Raw genomic sequence first — 21,777 nt, forward strand, 5'->3', positions numbered from 1 at the left:
TATTATTATACAGCTACAATCTACTGGCAAATGTTAAGTTGTTTTTTCCGCAATCAGGCCGAGAAGTTATCATAATTTCATTTGGTCTGCAAAACAAGAATTATAAGTAATATATCATATAAAGAACAATTTGAGCGAATGAGAGGCTCGTTCACGCAAACCTTTTAATCGCTTGAGTTTTATGTAATGTGATTAAGATGCAGTCTACGGTAGATAACTAACTTAGAATATGATTATTTTTCCATTGGCTTATCAAAAGTTCTGTGCCAATCAATTATGATCTCTCTTTTGTTTTCGGCTTTTAAGGCTGTCAATTAAGATTCGACATTTTTAACGAACGATAACATATGGAGAAATGGTGTACATTTTAGTTATTAGGTTGTTGCACTGTGTTACTAAGGGAAGGATACTAAAAAAGGAATGTCCATAGGGAGATGATGTAGCTTGTCCCAGTTGATATGTAGAGTTTCTAATGGTTATAGCTAACAAACATATGATCTCTAAAAATCCGTCGCTGCTAAAATTGTAATATTTTAAACACGTAACTATTCAATATTGTAATTACATGTATTATGAAAATCGTTTAAGATATTTCCTGTGCAGTAAGAAATGTCTTAAAACTTGGTGGAAAGGAAGTTGGAGATAAATGGTTATAAAACACTTTATATACTAAGTAAAACTAAAAAGCAATGTACATGTATATGAGTAATGGGACGAACTAAAATAACTTCCTTATAACCATGATTTCATTTCATTCAAGTTCCTTGATAGGGTGTTCTATTCATTTAAACTTGTGTATAAACTGTGCTCTAAAGTTTATTCGTTGTACAATATCTGGTAATTATACCTCATTCTTATAAGTTCAACTAAAGCAAAATTATTCTGGAAATAAAGGCATGGTATACAGTCTATTAAAAATAAACAGTGCATGCATAAACTATTAACATAAAACACTACAAAGAAAGATGTATTAGCATACATACACGTTAATTTTGTCAGTGCGTTTCAATTTAACTAATAGTTTCTTCGTTCTATTTTCATTTCTTCTTTGCGTTAGCCGATTTACAAAGAATGTGTCCAAACCACTTCTATATAGACGAAACCAAGCCAGTGTTTTGTCTTCCTGAAGTCCATCGTGGAACTTTGTTCAGATTAAACCACGTGTGGTGCTTTTCCTACTTTAAATACCCTGTCACAAAAGTCATTGAATTGTCACTCGGTTATCTTTTTCGGAACATCGTACCCAGGGTATAAAAATGAAGGCTCAAAACTTACATGTTTGTTTGTTGGAACTGAAAACATAGTTTTTGATGATGCGCCATTATGATACTTTATAGAAATTTTTTTTGGAACTGCATACCCAGGCATTGGCGATGCACCAATACCTTTCGGCCGTTTATTTGCTGGCACGTCATAATAAATGTTTGCTGTATGCTTCCCTTTTGAGTCTGTCAGTGGTAAAGGAGATTGCTGTTTTTGTTTTGGCGTGTATCCCAATTCCCCTACAGGTTTAATGATGGCATACAATGAGGTGGCAGCAAGCTCACAGTTGTTCTCAAAACCATTGTATGTATTATTTGTGTATGTCTCCCTAAACTTCTCTCGATTCCTTTTTCTAAATGTTAAGAAGAAAAAATACATTCTGCTATTGACAATAAACATAGACCATCTTTGTCTAAAATGCGTTGGCATCAATCTGAAACCTTGTTTCACAATAGAGTTTCATACCTTTTCCGAATTATGCCACAAACTAAGAGAACGTTAAGAACTATACATGCAATGCCTCCCGCTGCGCAACCTACGATTATTTCTCCAAAAAATAATTTTAAAAATTCATAATAACATATTATGGTTTATGTAAACATTCATCATGCTGTAATAATTTGTATTATCCTGGAATAGTTCTTAATTGATGTATTCTCTTTTCCTTTATAGAATACCATAATTGTGACAGCCCATAAAAGTATTTAACACAACTTTCCCCAATATATATATATATATATATATATATATATATATATATATATATATATATATATATATATATATATATATATATATATATATATATATATGACATGATAATATTACCTTTTATAAATACATTTCCTTACAAACCTGATGTAGAGTAAAAACTTAATGATGTTCACTGGTGTATATATACATGTACTCATTATTCATGTAGAACCCTAATAACGTTAATATTTATACAGATTTGACTTTCAAAACGCCACGCAGATTTAGAGGGTCGGGGAGAATTTCGCTTGAAATTCAAATTTCTTAAATTCACATCGTAAAACTATCAAAAATAGTCTCTAGCCCAACTGCAGCAATGATTTTCGAAAAAAAATCTCTCAAATTGATCCTAGTAAATGTTTTACAATGTAAGATTTGCGTCCTTTTCGATATTCCATTCTGGTACGATGTTTATGGATTTTTAAGAAAAATATTTTGATTTTTAATGTCGCTATAATTAATCACTTGCGTCAATGCGCCTAATACTGATTATTTACAGTATTAGGATACACATGTCACGTGATTAAGAAGTTTGTTTGACGTTAGCAAAATGCATCAAATATGAATTGTTAGATATCGCTGTTAGTTTATGCAAAAAAATAAGACAAATTCGTCGGGTTAAAATATTTTTCAAGAATTAAAACAGTAACGTTTTGCATATTATTTTTAGCTTTGATTAGCCTTAACATAAGTCAATTCAAGCATACCTTTTATAGCATACACTATAGCCTAGCATGGCACTGAAATCCCATAGCAGATCATTGAAATCTCATACCATAGCATTGAAATCTCATACCATGGCATTGAAAACTTTTTGATTCTTATTCGTCATATCATACCTAACATAGCATACATCATGATTTTTATTTAGTTTTAAAGGCTTTTATTTTTAAAAATAAATGTTCACTTATTACTTGTAAACTTTGTTTTTTTAAAATCATTTTACTTTGATATGTTTGGAACCCATCTGTTTTTGGAGGCGTTTTTGTTCAAATCCCATACCATACTAACCATACCATACCATACCATACCATACCATACCATACCATACCATACCATACCATACCATACCATACCATACCAAACCATACCATACCATACCATACCATACCATAGCACATCATTAAGCCCTTTATTTAATTTCTCATATTATAGCATTGCAGTAAAATCTCATAGCATATCATTAAAATTGCATACCATTGCATAGCATAAAATTGTAAAAGATATGCATGGAATGACTGTAGCTGTGTATTCAGGTACGTGCCACCGTTTTTATTAAAGGGGACAGGCTCATCCAATGTTCTTGACAAGCAAAATCAAAATATAACCACCCCCTGTATATGATATAAATAATTGGATAAACTATAATAATATGCACAAATGATTTGAAATAGTATGAAAGCAAAACATATATAGACAACTTATCAATCAAGCATTCGAAAAGGAAAGCACAAATCTTTAAGCAAACTTGACTGTGGCATAGCAGACCCGGTCATTGCGTTTACTGTCGTCCATGGAGTGTCTTTGTTTAACGGCAGTCGATTCTATTTTAAACATCCACAAGTCCATCATCACCATGAATCTGTGTCACAAATAACATCAGGGCAAAGTTCATTGTTCTTATTTCAGGGTTGGCCGGGAAATACCAGTGCTGGGAATTACCGGTGGTAAATACCGGTATTTCCCGTCCCGGTTAATACTACTGTTTTCCACTAAACTGGGAAATACTGGGAAATACAAATTTATAATCTTTATTTCTTTAGTTTGTTCAATGTAAAACTTATGTTTATGATAAAAGATATTAACAGTAAGCATCAAAAACCAATTTATTATACTTCCCCATTTCACTGTCAGTTTATAAATCTTTAATTCACCAGATCACCTATTCCAAAAGATTTCTATAGCTGCTAATGTACAAATTTTAGTCCAGTTTTTTTTAACTTCAAGTTTTGTGTTTTACAGATTTATAATTCAAAGCACAAAATAAACTGTTATAATTAGTGTAGGTGTTGCAAGTAAAAATTCAATAATCACACGTTGTTTTAATAAATAATTACACTTGACAGTTTTGTGCTCCTGTTTTGGGGAGATATATACTGTGAGTGGGGCTAATTGGCTTCTTCTTAGGTGTGTTGCATACTGAGGTAGTGACACAGTCACACTTTATTTTTCACAATTTTCTTGCCCCATTTTCATATTCTCCCAATAACCAGAAAATGGAACCTTTGATATCATGTTTATGATAACTGTGTAGATGCACCTATACCTGATTAAGCCTTAAAAACAAATTACAATGGTATATGAATGAACCATGTTTTGAGTATTCATAAGAGATAACCAATGCATTACTGACCTTAGTCAAAACTTGTTAAAATCAAAGACAATTATAAAATGTCATTGCTGACAAGGTGTACTATTGTCTACATCCCTACAGATTTAATTAAGACTAATGTCTTAAGTATGAAGTACTATAATATGTAGTTGTACTTTATTTCCCAGTATTTCCCGGGAAATACCAGTAATTCCCGGGAATTACCAGTATTTCCCACCGTCCTGGGAAATATGAGTATTTCCCGCTTTTTTGCCAACCCTGTCTTATTTGGAACTGAATTCTTAGCCAATGAATACACTCCTTGATCTACAATTTTGTTACTAGGAGGTACATCATAATCCGAAATAATTTTATAATATAATTTTAAAGCCGTTTGTAGTAATCCAAATTGCTGATTCTGTGCTGAAGAGTTATCGACTTCCTCCATATGTAGGGAAATGTTATTCAGGCGGTTGTTAGGTAAACAAACGCTGTTTCCGAAGGCCCTGTTTGTATTCGCTGTTCGTATTTCATATCCAAACCGTTGTTTCTATCTTTCATAATTCTAAATTATAATATCATTTTCGCCCAAATTGCAACGATTAACTAGACTAAATATAATTCAGAAAAAAGAATGATTTTAACGTTTATTTTTTAAATCTATACAATGTTGAAAGCAAATTTGCAAGTTATTGTCAAAATTAGGATTACGACTGAACTGTTTTTTATGAAAACAACATAATTATCGAAATACAAACCTGTTCATAATTATTCTATTTGCATATCCAATGTTCTTTCCCACTATAAGCCCATACGGAGGAGCTGCAATCATTACTCTATAATCGCAATTGCTTTGTATGTATGCGCAATTGCCCCCAGAAATTTTCGCCCCCATAGACTTTTAGGTAGCGAATTCTCAACAATCATAAAATGATTTTTAATCATATATATAGTGAATTTTTCTTAGAAAATTTGTTTGGTGTTTAATATAAATTATCTAAAGTTTAAAATAAAATACAGGGTATTTAAGTTTTATTCATATTTAATTTTAATACATTACAAATATTCTTTATTATTGTATAATACAAATGAGCCTAAATAAAACGAAAGTGTTTGATTTTTATATTTTCATGTACAAAATTCAATGTATAAGGAAAGATAACTCTTCCTAACTATACCATGATTTCTGTACCTTACTGTTGGCGTACTATGACGTCATAAAGGTGTGACGTCATATACTTTTCAATGACGTTATAGATTTAAACCACTAGACATCATGTGGTTTTCTCCAACTCCCTAAAATTGATGTATTTAAAACATGTCTTATATTAACATTTTAAAGGAATTACTGTTATGACATATCATTGATTTTGTTAACAGATATATGTGAAGTAAAAAACAACATTACAGTCTGAACGTTTATTTTGCTAAATGTCAAGGTTTAGGTTAATGCAGGGTATTTGCGAGTGGTAAAATGCAAATATAAGTAATAAACAACGATTATTTAGTGAACATGGCGTTATGAATAGCAACTGCTCTGCTGGCATATTCATAACGCCATGTTCACTAAATAATGTTGTTTATGTCTTAAATGATACAAATTACTAGTGTGATAGCCAAAACAATGCCTCCAGTTGCAATACTGGCGAGGACGGCTGAAAGAAAATAGCATGTTAAGTTTTCTTTCTTAAAACATGACACTGTGGTTATCCTAATGAATAAAATACATGTTCAACCTTCTGAACGATGAAAGTTATGAATATTTTAAAATTATATACGAGAAAATTAATCAATGAGACATTACTAAAATGCGGGTCATTATTAAAGCCTGATGAATTACTACGATATTCAAGTTTCGATATATCCTTAAATCAAGTTCAACTGCCTAATATTTACTGCATATTTACATAGATTTTCTGGATCCGTAGTCCTCGATTCCTCTACCGAAAGTTTTAAGTCAGTAGTTCTGGTGTTGAAGACATATGCTGTTGTAAGATATGCATCTTTTTTCTGTAGATCTGTAGCGACCAGTTTAGCTGACGAAGGTTTTAAATCAGCATTATTGATGTTCAAAATATGTCCTGTTGTAGATTTGATTGTTCGAAGTTGTGTTTCGCATTTAATACTCAACTTTCCTACGCTTTCACCTATAAAAATCATTTAGGTTTTTAAAGCCCTGTTTTACTTTTAAGATTTATTAATTACTCTAAAAAGAAAGATATGTTTTTGTAAGGAAAAGGAATTAAAAAAAAAATTAACAACTATGCGTTGTTGCTTTTGCGATTCAACTTAATTTGCCAATTGGTTTTTTTAACATGAAAGATATAAACATTTTAACTTCGAATATTTAACGTTTCATAAACATTAATTTTTACTAACCTTTAAGATAAGTAGCTTAAGTACCTTATTAAGCTTTTAAAACGATTTCTTAATATCATAATTTATAACAAGTACCAAAGTTAAAAATTGTTTTGGATAGATTTGTTTCGTATATACACATGCTGTATAAACAATTGCAAACGGATACTTGTTTGTCTTCATGATGTATGGTTTTACTTGAAATTTCGAATGCATTTACCATTGTTGCCGACTCCCAAACATTGTTTAAACTCCCCTGAAGTATATCCTTGCCAGAAGTCTGCCACAAATAGAACTGTGTCGTTGATTCGTACGTCAAAAATGCTATGTTTAGTATCTTTGCAATTGAAAGTCACGTTGTTCACTGTAACTTTGTTGTTACATTTAGAGTGTTCTACTCTCCATGACGTCACGGTTATTCGACCCGAAAACGAAGCAGTCACAGTACAAGCACATGGACGTTTTATCTTACTGAAGTCTACGTATAAATGTTTTTCAGATTTGGTCGATCCATCACAACTAGTGGCTGTTCTGTATTCTTCTTTAAATGTATAAAATGCAGGAACTTAAGATAAATAAATGTCACTTTATGTACCGATTTATCCGAAACATTAAAATGTCATTATTGTATTAATGAAGGACACAAAAATATATATAATGAATAAAAGCATATAAAAGATAAAAGCATAATTAACACTTACCACCATTCGGACATTTTCCTATTAAAAGATCACGATATTGATTTTTTAAAACATACATAGGTTCTTTTTATCTGAATAGATATTAAATATAATACAAGTGTTACTTTCAAACGATTAAAAAAAATCCACTTCTGCATATAAGAAAATTTAAACAATGTTTGAAGAAATGCATTACCCGTATCATATATTTTTTAATGAATTTATGAAGTTTAAAACACAACTTTATATTACAAAGCTCAAACACTGATAAAAATCGCATTTGCAACATTGTGGAGGTGCATCCATCAACTCCACTAACATTTTGTTACCTTTACGTTTTACACTTTGAACGAACTTAAAAAAATTTCTTGAAATTTTCTAAGGAGAGTCATTTTGCATTTGATATTAGTACGTCTGTCAGCCCATGGATCGCAGGAAAATTAAGAATTAGTGTAATTATCTCAAACTCGTCCACTATTTCTGATTATTATTTTTTTTTTTGGGGGGGGGGGGGGGTATTAAATCAATGCTATGAAATTAAATGAGGAAAGGATATAATTATTTCAAATGAATTATTATTATGATATCAGCTTTCATTATTACAAACTAAAGTATTAAATACGCATTTAATGTGTTTTAAGGTTGTTTTTAATTGGTTAATCTGAAATTTTTATAAAGATGTGTGTTTTTACTAGATTTACTCGAGTGCACATTGCGTCAACTCTTTTACCAACATAACCCTACTTCATCTTAATCAATGCACGATGATTTGTTGTTTTGCTGTAATTAAAACTTATAGGTATCAAAGGTTGCTTCAAGTCTTTAGCAGACAGTATTTGTCGTTTAATAAATGTGCATGACGTACAATGAAAAGTCAAAGGAATTTTGCATTGCAATCGACATGAACGTACCCCTTATAAGAAAGTTATTGTGCGAGGTGTTCGGAGTACTTCCAAATGGAGAAAATATGTCAACAATAATAATTATAAATCTTGGAGTTTACCTCTATTTTTTATTTCAAGTTTCCTCAATTGACAAGGTTCTCTTTTTTTCATTAAAAATTGTCAAAAGTCAAAAATGGACGGAAACAATAACTTGGGACAGACTAAAGCAAGGAAGCTTATATTGCCACGCTACATGTACCACGTAACCCGTGTATTAATACATAGTTTTCAGTTCCTACCATTATTTGTTTGATTCAAATCATGTACAGTTGATGTTTTTGGTGCTTGTGACGGTTTTCAAATATACTTTTCAACTAATTTGGAAAATGCAAGTGATTATGAAAGCGCAATTTCTGATTTATATCTACATTGTTCATAAAGGTCATAATCATAATCAATTTTTAATGATTTATTTTAAAAAACCAATCCTCAAAATTAAAGCCAGTTGTATTACCTAGGTATTCAATTTAAAACAAACTCAAATATGTTAACTGCATTGTCCTTAATTTCTCTGAAAAAGAATCAGCAGTAATGGTGGTTAAGACATAAACTGTGGTGAAATCCTTCTTTTTTTTGTAGACTTAGTCATCAATTTCTCGGACGAAGATTTCGAATCAGCATTACTGATATTCAAGACAAAATTTTATTTCAACATTACCATTTTTCAAGTCATACATTAGGGAGGGATATGTACCTTTTTTGACGTTTAACACATCTGAAGATTCTTTATACGAAGCAGTAGAAGACATATATATTAATCGAGAAGCAGGTGGTCGAGAAGTTGTGGTTTTAATTAATGATACTGGTCTGTGTTGTGTTGTACATTTGATACTAAACTTTCCAACGCCATCACCTGTAAAACACATTTTGTTCCTAAAACAATGTTTAACTCGTAATATTTATCAATTTAGTGCATATGAAAAAAATATCATTGCGTAAGAAAATAATTTCTTTATCAACAAGATTTTTTCATTTTACTGTCGAATTCCATCTAACTTAATTTTCCGTTAAATAATCTGTAACATGCAGTCCTAATTATTTTGATATTAAAAATTATTTTAATTTAATTTATTATGATGAAAGAAACGCACACTCAAATGAATCTTAAAATAAATAGTGATTTCATAACGATACTGAAAAACAATGCGTGACAATATAAGTAAGCTCTTAACAACGAAAATTTCGTATTTTTCAAAGTTATATACCAAAGAACAAAGGCTATTTTTTCTAAACATAGTAATTTGATGCGTTCATAATGTATGGTGATAAAAGCAATTTCATTATATTAACCGTTATTATCGATTCCAAGGCATTGTTTAAACTGCCCTTTAGTGTATCCTTGCTGATAGTCGGCCTCAAATAGGACTGTATCGTTGATACTGACATCGAACGTATGAAATCCATTATCTTTGCAGTTGAATGTCACTTTGTTGTTCACTGTAACTCTGTTATTACATTTAGATGTAGCTCCCCATGACATCACAGTTATACGACCCACAAACAACGCAGTCACAGTACATGTGCATGGATGGTTTATCTTACTGAAGTCTGCGTACATATACATTCGTTTTTCAGATTTATGTGATCCATCACAACGAGTTATTGTTCTGTATTCATCTTTAAATATACAGAATTAAAATTGCTATACAGATAAATGTTTCTTTACGTTCTTTATATCTGGAGGAATATGATATATCATTACATGTACTGTTGTAAACAAAAGACACGAAAAGACATTACAAACTAAGAATTAAGACAATATAAAATAAGAGATTAAACATTGATAAACACTTACCACCAACTGGACATTGTCCTATAAAAGAATAATGGCATTGGTTAATTGGAATATCAAATTGATGTTGATTTGAGCTTTGATTATGAACAAATCTGATATATTCTTTGATATTTTTGAATAATGCAATACACATTATAATACAATGGGCTACATTGTTCACCTGAACAACAGTTTTTGTATCAGTTTTTTTTAATTGAATTTTTAAAATATAAAACTCTTTAAAAATATTGTTAAACTTTTATACAGTAGTCGGCCATGAAAAATGAGTTTGGAAAAATGTCCGACGTTTATTCAGGTCTCGTCGTCACCTGAATTTTTGAACCAGCTTTTTCTAACAGAAAGGTAAAATTTACTAATTAAGCAAACAGATATCGTACTTTGTATTTTATCCTTAGGTATGAAAATATCTTGGAATTTTCTTTGTTTAGCGATGAACAGGCTCCATATTTAATGTAAAAAAAATACTTCTCAAAACGTTAACAACAACTCTTCCTATGTCACGAAAAATGTGGATTTTATTTTTGGACCTTTGTTCCTGTGTAGATTTGTTTCTATGTTTTAATGTTATTAATGTCTGGACGTTATTTATGTCAAAAATTTGTTGATGCTATTTTCCTGCTCAATTTGATTGGACATAGAATTCCTTTTATTATTGAATTTAAACAAACTATCGGCGCTTTCAACTAATTAAGATAAAAATTCAAAATTAAGTTTGAGTGTTTTGAAGGTTTTATATTTAGAATGGTTAATATGCGTATTTATAATACTTCGGCATAATTTGAAAGTCAAATATTGAGTTACAAGCAAGATACAGAGTTAGAAATTTTTGATTTCGTAAACAAAGCTCGAGATTTGATATTGATGGCATTTGTGATAAAATGGTATAAGTTTCAATCAAACATTGCTTCTTCTGTTGATTATTTAAACACACTTAATCAGTTTATCTTGTGTGCCTTGAGTCGTTTTACCAAAAACAAAATGTAATGAGTTGCTTTACATTATTTGTAAACAAATAATACTCGAGCTTTGTTTACATAATAATGAATCTGTATCTCTCATATCACGCGACTTCTACCATTTCAAATTTTTGGTCAATCATTCAAATTGCACAAATAAACCTTTTTATACATTAAAAATAAAATATAGAAATGTTTTGTTCTTAAAACGTGTTTAGGTTCCTTTAAAACCCACAGTTTTGCTGTTTATTTGGAACATCCTTCTGGTTTTTACATATAGAATCCTACATTTGACAACTGTAATAATATAACGACTTGCTCTTACCTTCCCCAAAGTTTTACACGAATCAGTGACATGTTGGTTTGCAGACGATAATTGTTTACCAAAAAGGACTAACTCAAGAAATAAGTCGGAATAACATCGGACGAGTTGTAATTTTAGTAAATTAGAAATAGAAATTTATTTCTTCTTCAAAATGTACCTTACAGAAATGCAACATTTTTAATTGCATTTTATTTCAAGTTTCTGCGCCCATTTTGCAAACTCATTTATGACACACGACTATATATTCCAATAATTTTCAAATCAATTAAGAATACCTGAAAAGAACCCTACATTTGACATCATATTATAAAATCTAAGATGCATCAACTGACTGAGGTCTCAACATGAAAAAGATGACAAATCGTAAAATGATTATGAACATTGAAAGAAGGCCCATGTGACCGTAATATGAAAATGCTTACATAGTGAAAAAAACCAAACACGTAGCAATGTATTTATTAGAAAGAAGATTTATAAAAATTTTCTTATATATAATTCTTTGATGAACTTAGAAACCTCTTCTGTGGTCACAGTGTTGGCTTAGGGATATTGCTTTAACAATGTAGAACCTACACTATCTATCTGAATATGATTTCTTAATTATCTCACACTCTGTCACATTTTGTATAATTTAGTATATCCTTTATTTTAGGACAATTATTAGGTAATCTCACAAATTGTAATATTGTTGTTTTTGAGAAGTTGGTAAACATTTTCACTATATATTTCTATAAATGTTTGAACCTCAGGCCCCAGTATTTATCCGGGGTTACTTCTTGAACAATTTAGAATTTACACTATTTGAGGATGCTTGCCTAGTTATCTCACAAATCATGATATTGTTTTATATTTACATTCCTTTTTTCCTCCTGTTAAATTGCATTGATTTATTTGAGTGATATTTACGTATAACACAGAAGACCAAATCACCAAATCTGGTGCGTATGAATACATCCAGTCTTCCTTCAGAACATGACTGACTCTCCTCTCGACCTCAAACCGGATCACGACCTGATATTATACTTGGGCTGATTAATATTTCATGGATGTAAATATTTTTTTAATATTTAAATGAATTCAATTAATTAATTTCTTAAAATAACAAAAATAAATTTTATCAAATTACAGAATGAAAAATAAAATTGTGTTATTAGAATTTAAAACGCTGTGCACTAATTTAGTCAGCATAATTCGGCTGTTCCAATGGCTCTTCCGTTAATTGCGCATTACTCGTTGAATAAGGTCGAGATTTTTTTAAATAAATCATATCTGCGGAAAGAGAACAGATGTTTAAAAACGTAAATATAAGCATTGAATCATTATTTATTGAAAGTTGTGGTCTCATAACTGCAACGGCTAGCGTGCGTTCTTTAATTTGCATGCACACACCGTTGCAGTTATGACACCACATCTTTAAAAAAATAATGATTCAATGCTTAATTGGTCGAAGATTTTGAAACATTTTCCCTAAACATTTCTATATTAACTTTGAACCACTCGTGGGTTCCAATATTTAGTCTTAAGGTCGGAGCCTCAGTTTAACAATTTAGAATCTACACTATCTAAGGATGATTGCACAGTAATCGTACAAATAAGAAAGGCATAAATTCGTATTGAACTCGGTTTACAAATAAAATTCTTATTAAGGTCTTCCGTTTCCAACGGAAGACCTTTCTATTATTGTGCGGGAAAGATTATTTTTCTTTTTTTTTTTTTTCTTCCTAGACGCGAACTTTGAGGCTTCATATCTTGCTTATTTCTGAACGGTTTTTGCTCAAATTTTCAGGGCTAATGTACTTTACAAAACACTATCTTAAGCAATTCATAAAATTTAGAATTCCCTTTCCGTTAAAGAGTTATTTCCCTTTTTTTAGGGCCTTTTGTTTCCAGACAAAGGCTCCGAGACTATGATAGCAGGGAATGGGAATCCAACGAATTTGAATAACAGAGACATTGTAGTTGTGCACATCTGTTTTTGTTTTTAGATCACGTTTTTTATTTAGGAAAAGGTAGGGGTCAAAAAACAGGATTCAAAAAAGTGCGAAAATTTAAACATATTTTCTTTTATATCTTTTAAACGAAAAATATTTTGTTAAGACATGTAGAATAAAAGTTGTGCAAAATATAGAGGGCTTTCATTTGACACCAATAAAAAAGGGCTGGCCCCTTAAATTAAGGGCCAATGGCCCCTAAAAAAGTTTGCGTAATAACTCAAAAACGGTTAGGATTTTGATATGACTGTCGCTGGAAAAGTTGTTTGTTGGGATCTCATAAAGGTCGCTACAATGTTATTTTGTATGTGATTTGTGTAGTATGAGTGTAAAAAGCTTTACATGTTAACATGTACCTGTTTTCATTTGACAAGTTAACGAAGTCTTTGCGCGTACAACTGACATAAAGTCACCGCAGAAAGTATGCTGGTTTATACAAACGGCATTAATTCATAAGAATTGTTTTTTTTAGAATATACGTGCTTTTTTTAGGAGTTTAAGTCATTGTTGTTAAGTTCTTATAATGCTCAACCCTTAAAAACGGGATTTGGAAAACAAATTATTGTTTTTCTTTTCTAGTAAACCACAAAATATGGAATTAAAAAAAATCTATGCATTACATTTTAGTTATTAACTCCATACATTTAAAATCTACCTTGAATCAGAGCTGGTGTGTACCATTACGTAAGCTCTCCCTCGCCCGCGGCCGAGAAAATCGGTCACCATGGTCGCGGCTGGACTACCTAGCGGTCAGGGGTTATCTAATACACGAGAGTTGCGTCTCTCATATATGATTTTATTTATCCGCAAACCCAAGAATTGTTTTCGTTTTGATTACACATGTTTTTTTATGGATTAAACGATTGGGTGTCAATTAAGAAATCGTTCAGTTAATTAATAAAAGCAATGTCATTCTCAATCTAAAGCAATAATAGATATAGATAAATTGTGGGTTTTAAGTTTAAAATAAATAACTTCTATTTGATAGAGTAAGGTCATTATACTGCAATTTTCAAGGCTTACTGGGTTCTGAGCTGTGTGGGTCTGTGCGTTGTACCTTTACGTAATCTATCGTTCGCCCACGGCCGAGGATCTCAGCCACGGCTGCACTACATAGCGGTTATTTATACACAAGATTCGCACACCGAGACGCACACTTCCATGCATATGAACGTGTTTGAGTTAATATAGTCGTAAATACAAGAACTGTTTTAATTTTATGTTATAAAAGTTTGTCCATTTTGTATTTATTTAATTAAATTTGAGTGTAAATGAATATTAATGAACGATATTAACCCAAATCGGAAACATCGTCAGACATAAATTAATGGTTGGTTTGTTTATATAAAATATTTTATAAACTGTACAAATAATGTTTTAAATCAACAACAACAACCCCCCCTAAATATTAAACATTTAAATGATGATCATCCATCGCCCATGGCTGAGGAGATCCGGCACGATTGGACAAGTGATCCGCGGTCGGTTCGTGATCTTGTACCTTATCACGCGTTCATGTTTCATATTTTGGCATTTTGCACGGACACAACTATATTTTATTATGTTTTCAACTATTATTTTGGTTTAAGATGAAAAGATAAATTTATTTTACTTGTACAGTTGATTAAGCATTGGTGTATACGATAGCGTACAAGGTAGTTTAAAAATCAAATCAAATTATAATCAAAGTTCCATGTTACATGTTTGCGGTAGGTGCTAGCACGAATAAAGAATATCCTGAGTTGAGACATTCGATGATTATTTAAAAGAATATTCACATGAGTTTTAAACAACTTTAAATTAGATTCTGTCGGTCATATATTAATCACTTCTGTAGTTTTTCTACATGTTCGTTTCATTATGGAAGCGAACTCATTGCTGCCCCCCCCCCCCCGCCCCCCTCCTCCCGCCCCGCTGACAGGAGCGCGCGCTGTATTTTTTTTTGGGGGGGGGGCGAAACGATATCAAGATCTGTCGAAAATCATTTTTGGTGGCTTCTTTTTATGTGTAACATTTTGTTTCACTTTCCCAACCGTTTGTTTATTCGGTCAGTCTGTGTTAATTCAATCGCCACGTGCGACCGAGAATCTTGTGTCGCTTCAGCGCACACAGCTCAGAACATATATAGCCCCGGGTCATCAATTGTTATGTAATTGAGTAACAGTTGGAATGGTGCTTTTACTACATAAAATATAAATAAAAAAATCATCCAGAAAAAATGTTACCGTAACTCAATAGTCAATACCAAAAATAAAAATCCGTATGATTACAAACTGAAATCGGTTTTTCAGTATTCGGCGGGATTTGATTTTTTCTTCTAACATTAGTATTTTTATTGGTTTCAGAGAATACGATGTAAAAATACAAACAGGAAATAAATCTGATATTATTTACATTGAAAATGTTGAAAAATATTTAAAATTAAATTAGTCACATTCGTTAGAAAACAATGTTATACAAACATCCGATAATTTTTTTCCTATGTCGTATCATTCGCGTAAATAAATATGTTCTGTACATATCCATGTACCTCAGAAAAAATTCAAATGATTAAACAAAAAAGAAAGTTGTAATTACTATTTCGGATTTTTTTCAAAGTAATTTAACATATTGAAAAGAACAAGAAATAAAAATGATTTAAATTTTTGACTCAATCTTCGTATATATTACCGGCGCTCCTTACATGTATAACGGCGTTCAGTGTATATAGATTATCATGATCTATTTGAATTAAGTTCCATTCGTAAAGATTCCCTTAATAATTTATTGCATGACTGTGTACATTGTAGGCAAATCCCTGTGCGTTAATTACGTCTTGTTTTCCGTTTACAGTGGTTTAAGTAATTAAAATAATTACTTGTAAAAATATCTATAATCGGGATTCCAAAGAACTTACTTCCCGCAATTCATAGAAATGATCAGTATGTTTTCTTTCTATGTTTACATTTAATTTTGTTCAAATAATTAATAAATTTTCTATCATTTAAATTGTGTGCTTCATCAGATACTGATTCCAATTACCTTGAAGTCATTAATTTTTCCATTGGCTATTGACAAAAAAAGAGACGCTTGACCATCCAATGAAAACAAATACACAGAGTTTGATTGACAGGTTCAGCCAGGTGCAGGTCTCACCCGATGTCCGAGGTTATGTGTGCCGCGAGTGGTCTCAATAAGAGTTATCGATGTAAATAAATTTAAAAAAGATACATGCTTATCAAAACATGCTCGTGTAAGTTAAAGTTGATTAAGGCTTGTTCCAACAGAAATCATGTTTTGCTAACTGTATTTAATATTTTTTATGTATAGCGAATTTTAATATTGTACAGTCATTTTACCGGTAACGAATCAGTATGCGGTTTCTCGTGCATGCAACTATTATTATCAAAATTCCAAATGTTTTTAGTTTTTGTTTAAATCGCGTTTCTTTGTCCTTCTAAACTGTATCAAACTTCCGAAAATATAAAGGATGAATTACGGAGACAGTAATTTCAACACCCCCTCCATGGCCAGTTTCCTAGTTTCGAATTCGTTTCCCAGTATCGAATTAAGCGCCCTTTATCACTTCTGACCGAATATTTTGAGGCGAATTAATTTAAAAAATATTCTAGAGGTACATGTTAATGGACTTATAAATGAACAAGGAAAAACGATTGTGGGAATATGCCATTTAAACAAATTATATGATCGTTATTTTTATCATACCGTTTTCCGGTCAAATTGAAACTGGACTTGAACAGTTTTCATTTCCGTTACTTTATAATATTGAATTTTCATAAAAACACTTTATAATAGTAATTGATGATAAGTAGTTGCCATTTTCCTTTGTTTTTCCCGTATATCTATCAATTTTTGCAGCCAAATAATACTGCTGTCGCAATGAACCGTAACTAGGAAAACTACACGTGGTTCTATTTGAAGTCGTAATATCATTCAAAGCTCCATTATTATTTGATATGATGTATTATCTTTTTAAATGAATTATATTTACTAATTATTCACTAAATAGGGATCAATAACAAACTTATTTTCATAGTTAGGCTTAATTGTCTTCACACTTTCGTTTTTTCCGCTTTGAACAATTTTTTATTTGTAAACAATTCGGTAAATAATCGTGCAAATGGCAAACAACTTCACGTACTGATATAATATTTATTTCTGTGTTATAATCACCTAGCTAGAATTTTTTAAAACCTCAACTTTGTCTTCCACCAATAATTTTTCTAAAAATTATTCGATACTGGCAAATATTCGTTACCGGTAAAACTGTACCAGTACTGAAACATCGTATAAAAACGTTATATATACATGTACTCTGTAACTAGTCGTCTTTTAATACATATACCTTTCTTTTGTTTGTTAAAAATAAATTCAATTTTGTTAAAAGATAAGTATATCATTTCTTCTAGATTTTTTTTTCATGAAAATACCTACAAGAGAGTTTTGCCAATCACAAACAGTTTAAAGTACATGTAATGTAAAACACGGGCTCCATTTTGAAACAAATTGTCAGAGAGTTCCGAATGAAATCTGATAAACGTTTCACATGGTTCTCGCACGCTTTGCTCGAAATGATTTAAACGCATTGTCCGAAATTCTGCACGCTTTGTCCGAAACGCTAAACGGTTTACACGAAACGCTTCACGATTCACACGAAACGCTAAACGGTTATTACGAAACGTTTTTCGCACGTAAGTCGCACGCTTTTTTGTTGTTGTATAGTAGTACGTTTCAGGGTCTGTAAATTTTGTCAGCACGCAACAATTCTAAATTGCACATTGTCTTCAAAAATTTACAAATATTTAAATAAAGAAGTTATCTTAGAGAAAAAGTTACGTGTTTTGTAAACGGGTTCGGTTTAAAAAAAAAAACCCACACAATTCCTGACATGACACATGAGTACATACTGTTTATTACAATGCTTGCTACCCTCTGAAAATTTAACTCGCCATTAAATATCTCATTTTTTAAATAATGTTTGTTACGATTACATAAACTGTGTGCGACAAATAGTTTTCCTAAAACATTTTCTTATTTTCTTTTTCAAAACACGTTTTATATGCAGGCTTTCAATCACAACACGTTTTTATAACAAAAGCAGAACTGAAAGTTTAGTAAGTATAATCGTTTGACACTATATCACATATATTTTCAACTCGCAGCAACAACGGAAGACCTACTCGTGGCTTTGCCACGAGCTCTGCTCTAGTTTACATTTAGAATCATGTATTGCTTGAGATTGAAAAAAGTTGCTCGAGCACATATTCATAAGCTTTATTCAAAATACATCTATATTGAAATTTAGGGTGTAGTAGAGGAGATGATGTTAATCTTTCCTCCAGTAAACAAACTACCTTCTTTTTTTTCTCTCTCTCTCTGCGAAACAATGTATGAAGTTTTACTCACCATTAACTCGCAACTGTATGCTGATGAGAAGAACAAAGAATGAAATATACACCATTTCTAATTTTATCATAGTCTAAGCAAAACCACATTAATTAAGATGAAGACTCAAAGACATTATGTCTTTAAGATGTATTTGTCTAAGTCGTAGAAGCACACGCTTCTTAACATTGACCTATTATTATACAGCTACAATCTACTGGCAAATGTTAAGTTGTTTTTTCCGCAATCAGGCCGAGAAGTTATTTCATTTGCTCTGCAAAACAAGATTTATAAGTAATATATCATATAAAGAACAATTTGAGCGAATGAGAGGCTCGTTCACGCAAACCTTTTAATCGCTTGAGTTTTATGTAATGTGATTAAGAGGCAGTCTACGGTAGATAACTTACTTAGAATATGATTATTTTTCCATTGGCTTATCAAAAGTTCTGTGCCAATCAATTATGATCTCTCTTTTGTTTTCGGCTTTTGAGGCTGTCAATTAAGATTAGACACTTTTAACGAACGATAACATATGGAGAAATGGTGTACATTTTAGTTATTAGGTTGTTGCACTGCGTTACTAAGGGAAGGATACTAAAAAAGGAATGTCCATAGGGAGATGATGTAGCTTGTCCCAGTTGATATGTAGAGTTTCTAATGGTTATAGCTAACAAACATATGATCTCTAAAAATCCGTCGCTGCTAAAATTGTAATATTTTAAACACGTAACTATTCAATATTGTAATTACATGTATTATGAAAATCGTTTAAGATATTTCCTGTGCAGTAAGAAATGTCTTAAAACTTGGTGGAAAGGAAATTGGAGATAAATGGTTATAAAGCACTTTATATATTAAGTAAAACTAAAAAGCAATGTACATGTATATGAGTAATGGGACGAACTAAAATAACTTCCTTATAACCATGATTTCATTTCATTCAAGTTCCTTGATAGGGTGTTCTATTCTATTTAAACTTGTGTATAAACTGTGCTCTAAAGTTTATTCGTTGTACAATATCTGGTAATTATACCTCATTCTTATAAGTTCAACTAAAGCAAAATAATTCTGGAAATAAAGGCATGGTATACAGTCTACTAAAAATAAACAGTGCATGCATAAACTATTAACATAAAACACTACAAAGAAAGATGTATTAGCATACATACACGTTAATTTTGTCAGTGCGTTTCAATTTAACTAATAGTTTCTTCGTTCTATTTTCATTTCTTCTTTGCGTTAGCCGATTTACAAAGAATGTGTCCAAACAACTTCTATATAGACGAAACCAAGCCAGTGTTTTGTCTTCCTGAAGTCCATCGTGGAACTTTGTTCAGATTAAACCACGTGTGGTGCTTTTCCTACTTTAAATACCCTGTCACAAAAGTCATTGAATTGTCACTCGGTTATCTTTTTCGGAACATCATACCCAGGGTATAAAAATGAAGGCTCAAAACTTACATGTTTGTTTGTTGGAACTGAAAACATAGTTTTTGATGATGCGCCATTATAATACTTTATAGAACTTTTTTTTGGAACTGCATACCCAGGCATTGGCGATGCACCAATACCTTTCGGCCGTTTATTTGCTGGCACGTCATAATAAATGTTTGCTGTATGCTTTCCTTTTGAGTCTGTCAGTGGTAAAGGAGATTGCTGTTTTTGTTTTGACGTGTACCCCAATTCCCCTACAGGTTTAATGATGGCATACAATGAGGTGGCAGCAAGCTCACAGTTGTTCTCAAAACCATTGTATGTATTATTTGTGTATGTCTCCCTAAACTTCTCTCGATTCCTTTTTCTAAATGTTAAGAAGAAAAAATACATTCTGCTATTGACAATAAACATAGACCATCTTTGTCTAAAATGCGTTGGCATCAATCTGAAACCTTGTTTCACAATAGAGTTTCATACCTTTTCCGAATTATGCCACAAACTAAGAGAACGTTAAGAACTATACATGCAATGCCTCCCGCTGCGCAACCTACGATTATTTCTCAAAAAAATAATTTTAAAAATTCATAATAACATATTATGGTTTATGTAAACATTCATCATGCTGTAATAATTTGTATTATCCTGGAATAGTTCTTAATTGATGTATTCTCTTTTCCTTTATAGAATACCATAATGGTGACAGCCCATAAAAGTATTTAACACAACTTTCCCCAATATATATATATATATATATATATATATATATATATATATATATATATATATATATATATATATATATATATGAAAAAAAATCACAACACCGAAATAAACTCAACTAGTTTCATTTTAAATCATCAGGAGTTTGAAAACATGTTGCTAAGTTACACAAATACACATACATACGAATACATATTTCTTATTGTGACGTCATAAAACGCTAGTATTATGTTACGTTATGTAGCCGAATTGATTATGACGTCATAATATAAAGATATACATTAAGTACGGGAAAATAAAATTCTCCATACAAATAATAGAAATATATAAAATAATTACGGGAAACAGTTTTTATCTGATACATTATATAATTATTAGGCATTTAAAACAGGTCTTTATTTGTTGATAAACAGTTTTTCTTTTGCCTCACGTTCTTTTTCTGTGGTATCCCTCAGAAACTTGTAAAAAGGAAAAACGGTAAAATTAGGACTTTTATTCCTTGCACAGTTCCTTATATGTTCACTGACGGACGTACATTGGTATTTAGGTTCCCTGATTTGTTGTCGGTGCACGGTCATCCTGTGTCTCAAGGTGTCTCCTGTCTGACCGATATAATTTTCACCGCAACCAGCGCAACGTATGACATAGATAAGGTTTGAACTGGTGCATGACATGGAGGTTTTGATGGAAAAATCGCTTCCGGTTTTAAATTGAAATGTGGATCCTTCTGTCAGATATGGGCATGTACTACATCTGGGTTTGTCGCATTTTTTGATGATAGGTGGTTCCTGGATTTTACTGGAAAACGATGCTCTGGTAAGAATACATTTAAGAGAAGGGCTTTGTCGTTTACTTT

General features: G+C 31.5%; 1 protein-coding gene and 1 pseudogene across 1 annotated transcript; both read right to left on the minus strand.

Moving 5' to 3' along the window:
- Positions 1-797: 797 nt before the first annotated feature.
- Positions 798-2,871, minus strand: LOC128185331 (uncharacterized). The gene is made up of 3 exons (XM_052854955.1): positions 2,856-2,871; positions 1,729-1,810; positions 798-1,615 (listed from the first exon to the last, which is right to left on the minus strand). Exons 1-3 carry the CDS (start codon positions 2,869-2,871, stop codon positions 1,213-1,215), a joined length of 501 nt encoding a protein of 166 aa, XP_052710915.1. The 3' UTR covers positions 798-1,212.
- A 716-nt stretch (positions 2,872-3,587) lies between these two features.
- On the minus strand, positions 3,588-18,997 carry LOC128185332 (uncharacterized; annotated as a pseudogene).
- Positions 18,998-21,777: the final 2,780 nt, after the last annotated feature.

Source organism: Crassostrea angulata, chromosome 5, assembly GCF_025612915.1.
Source record: "Crassostrea angulata isolate pt1a10 chromosome 5, ASM2561291v2, whole genome shotgun sequence".
Taxonomy (NCBI): Eukaryota; Metazoa; Mollusca; class Bivalvia; order Ostreida; family Ostreidae; genus Magallana; species Magallana angulata.

Coding starts and splice junctions, on each gene's coding strand:
- LOC128185331 (XM_052854955.1), bottom strand. Junction 1,616..1,728: donor TGTGGCATAATTCGGAAAAG/GTATGAAACTCT, acceptor CTTAACATTTAG/AAAAAGGAATCGAGAGAAGT.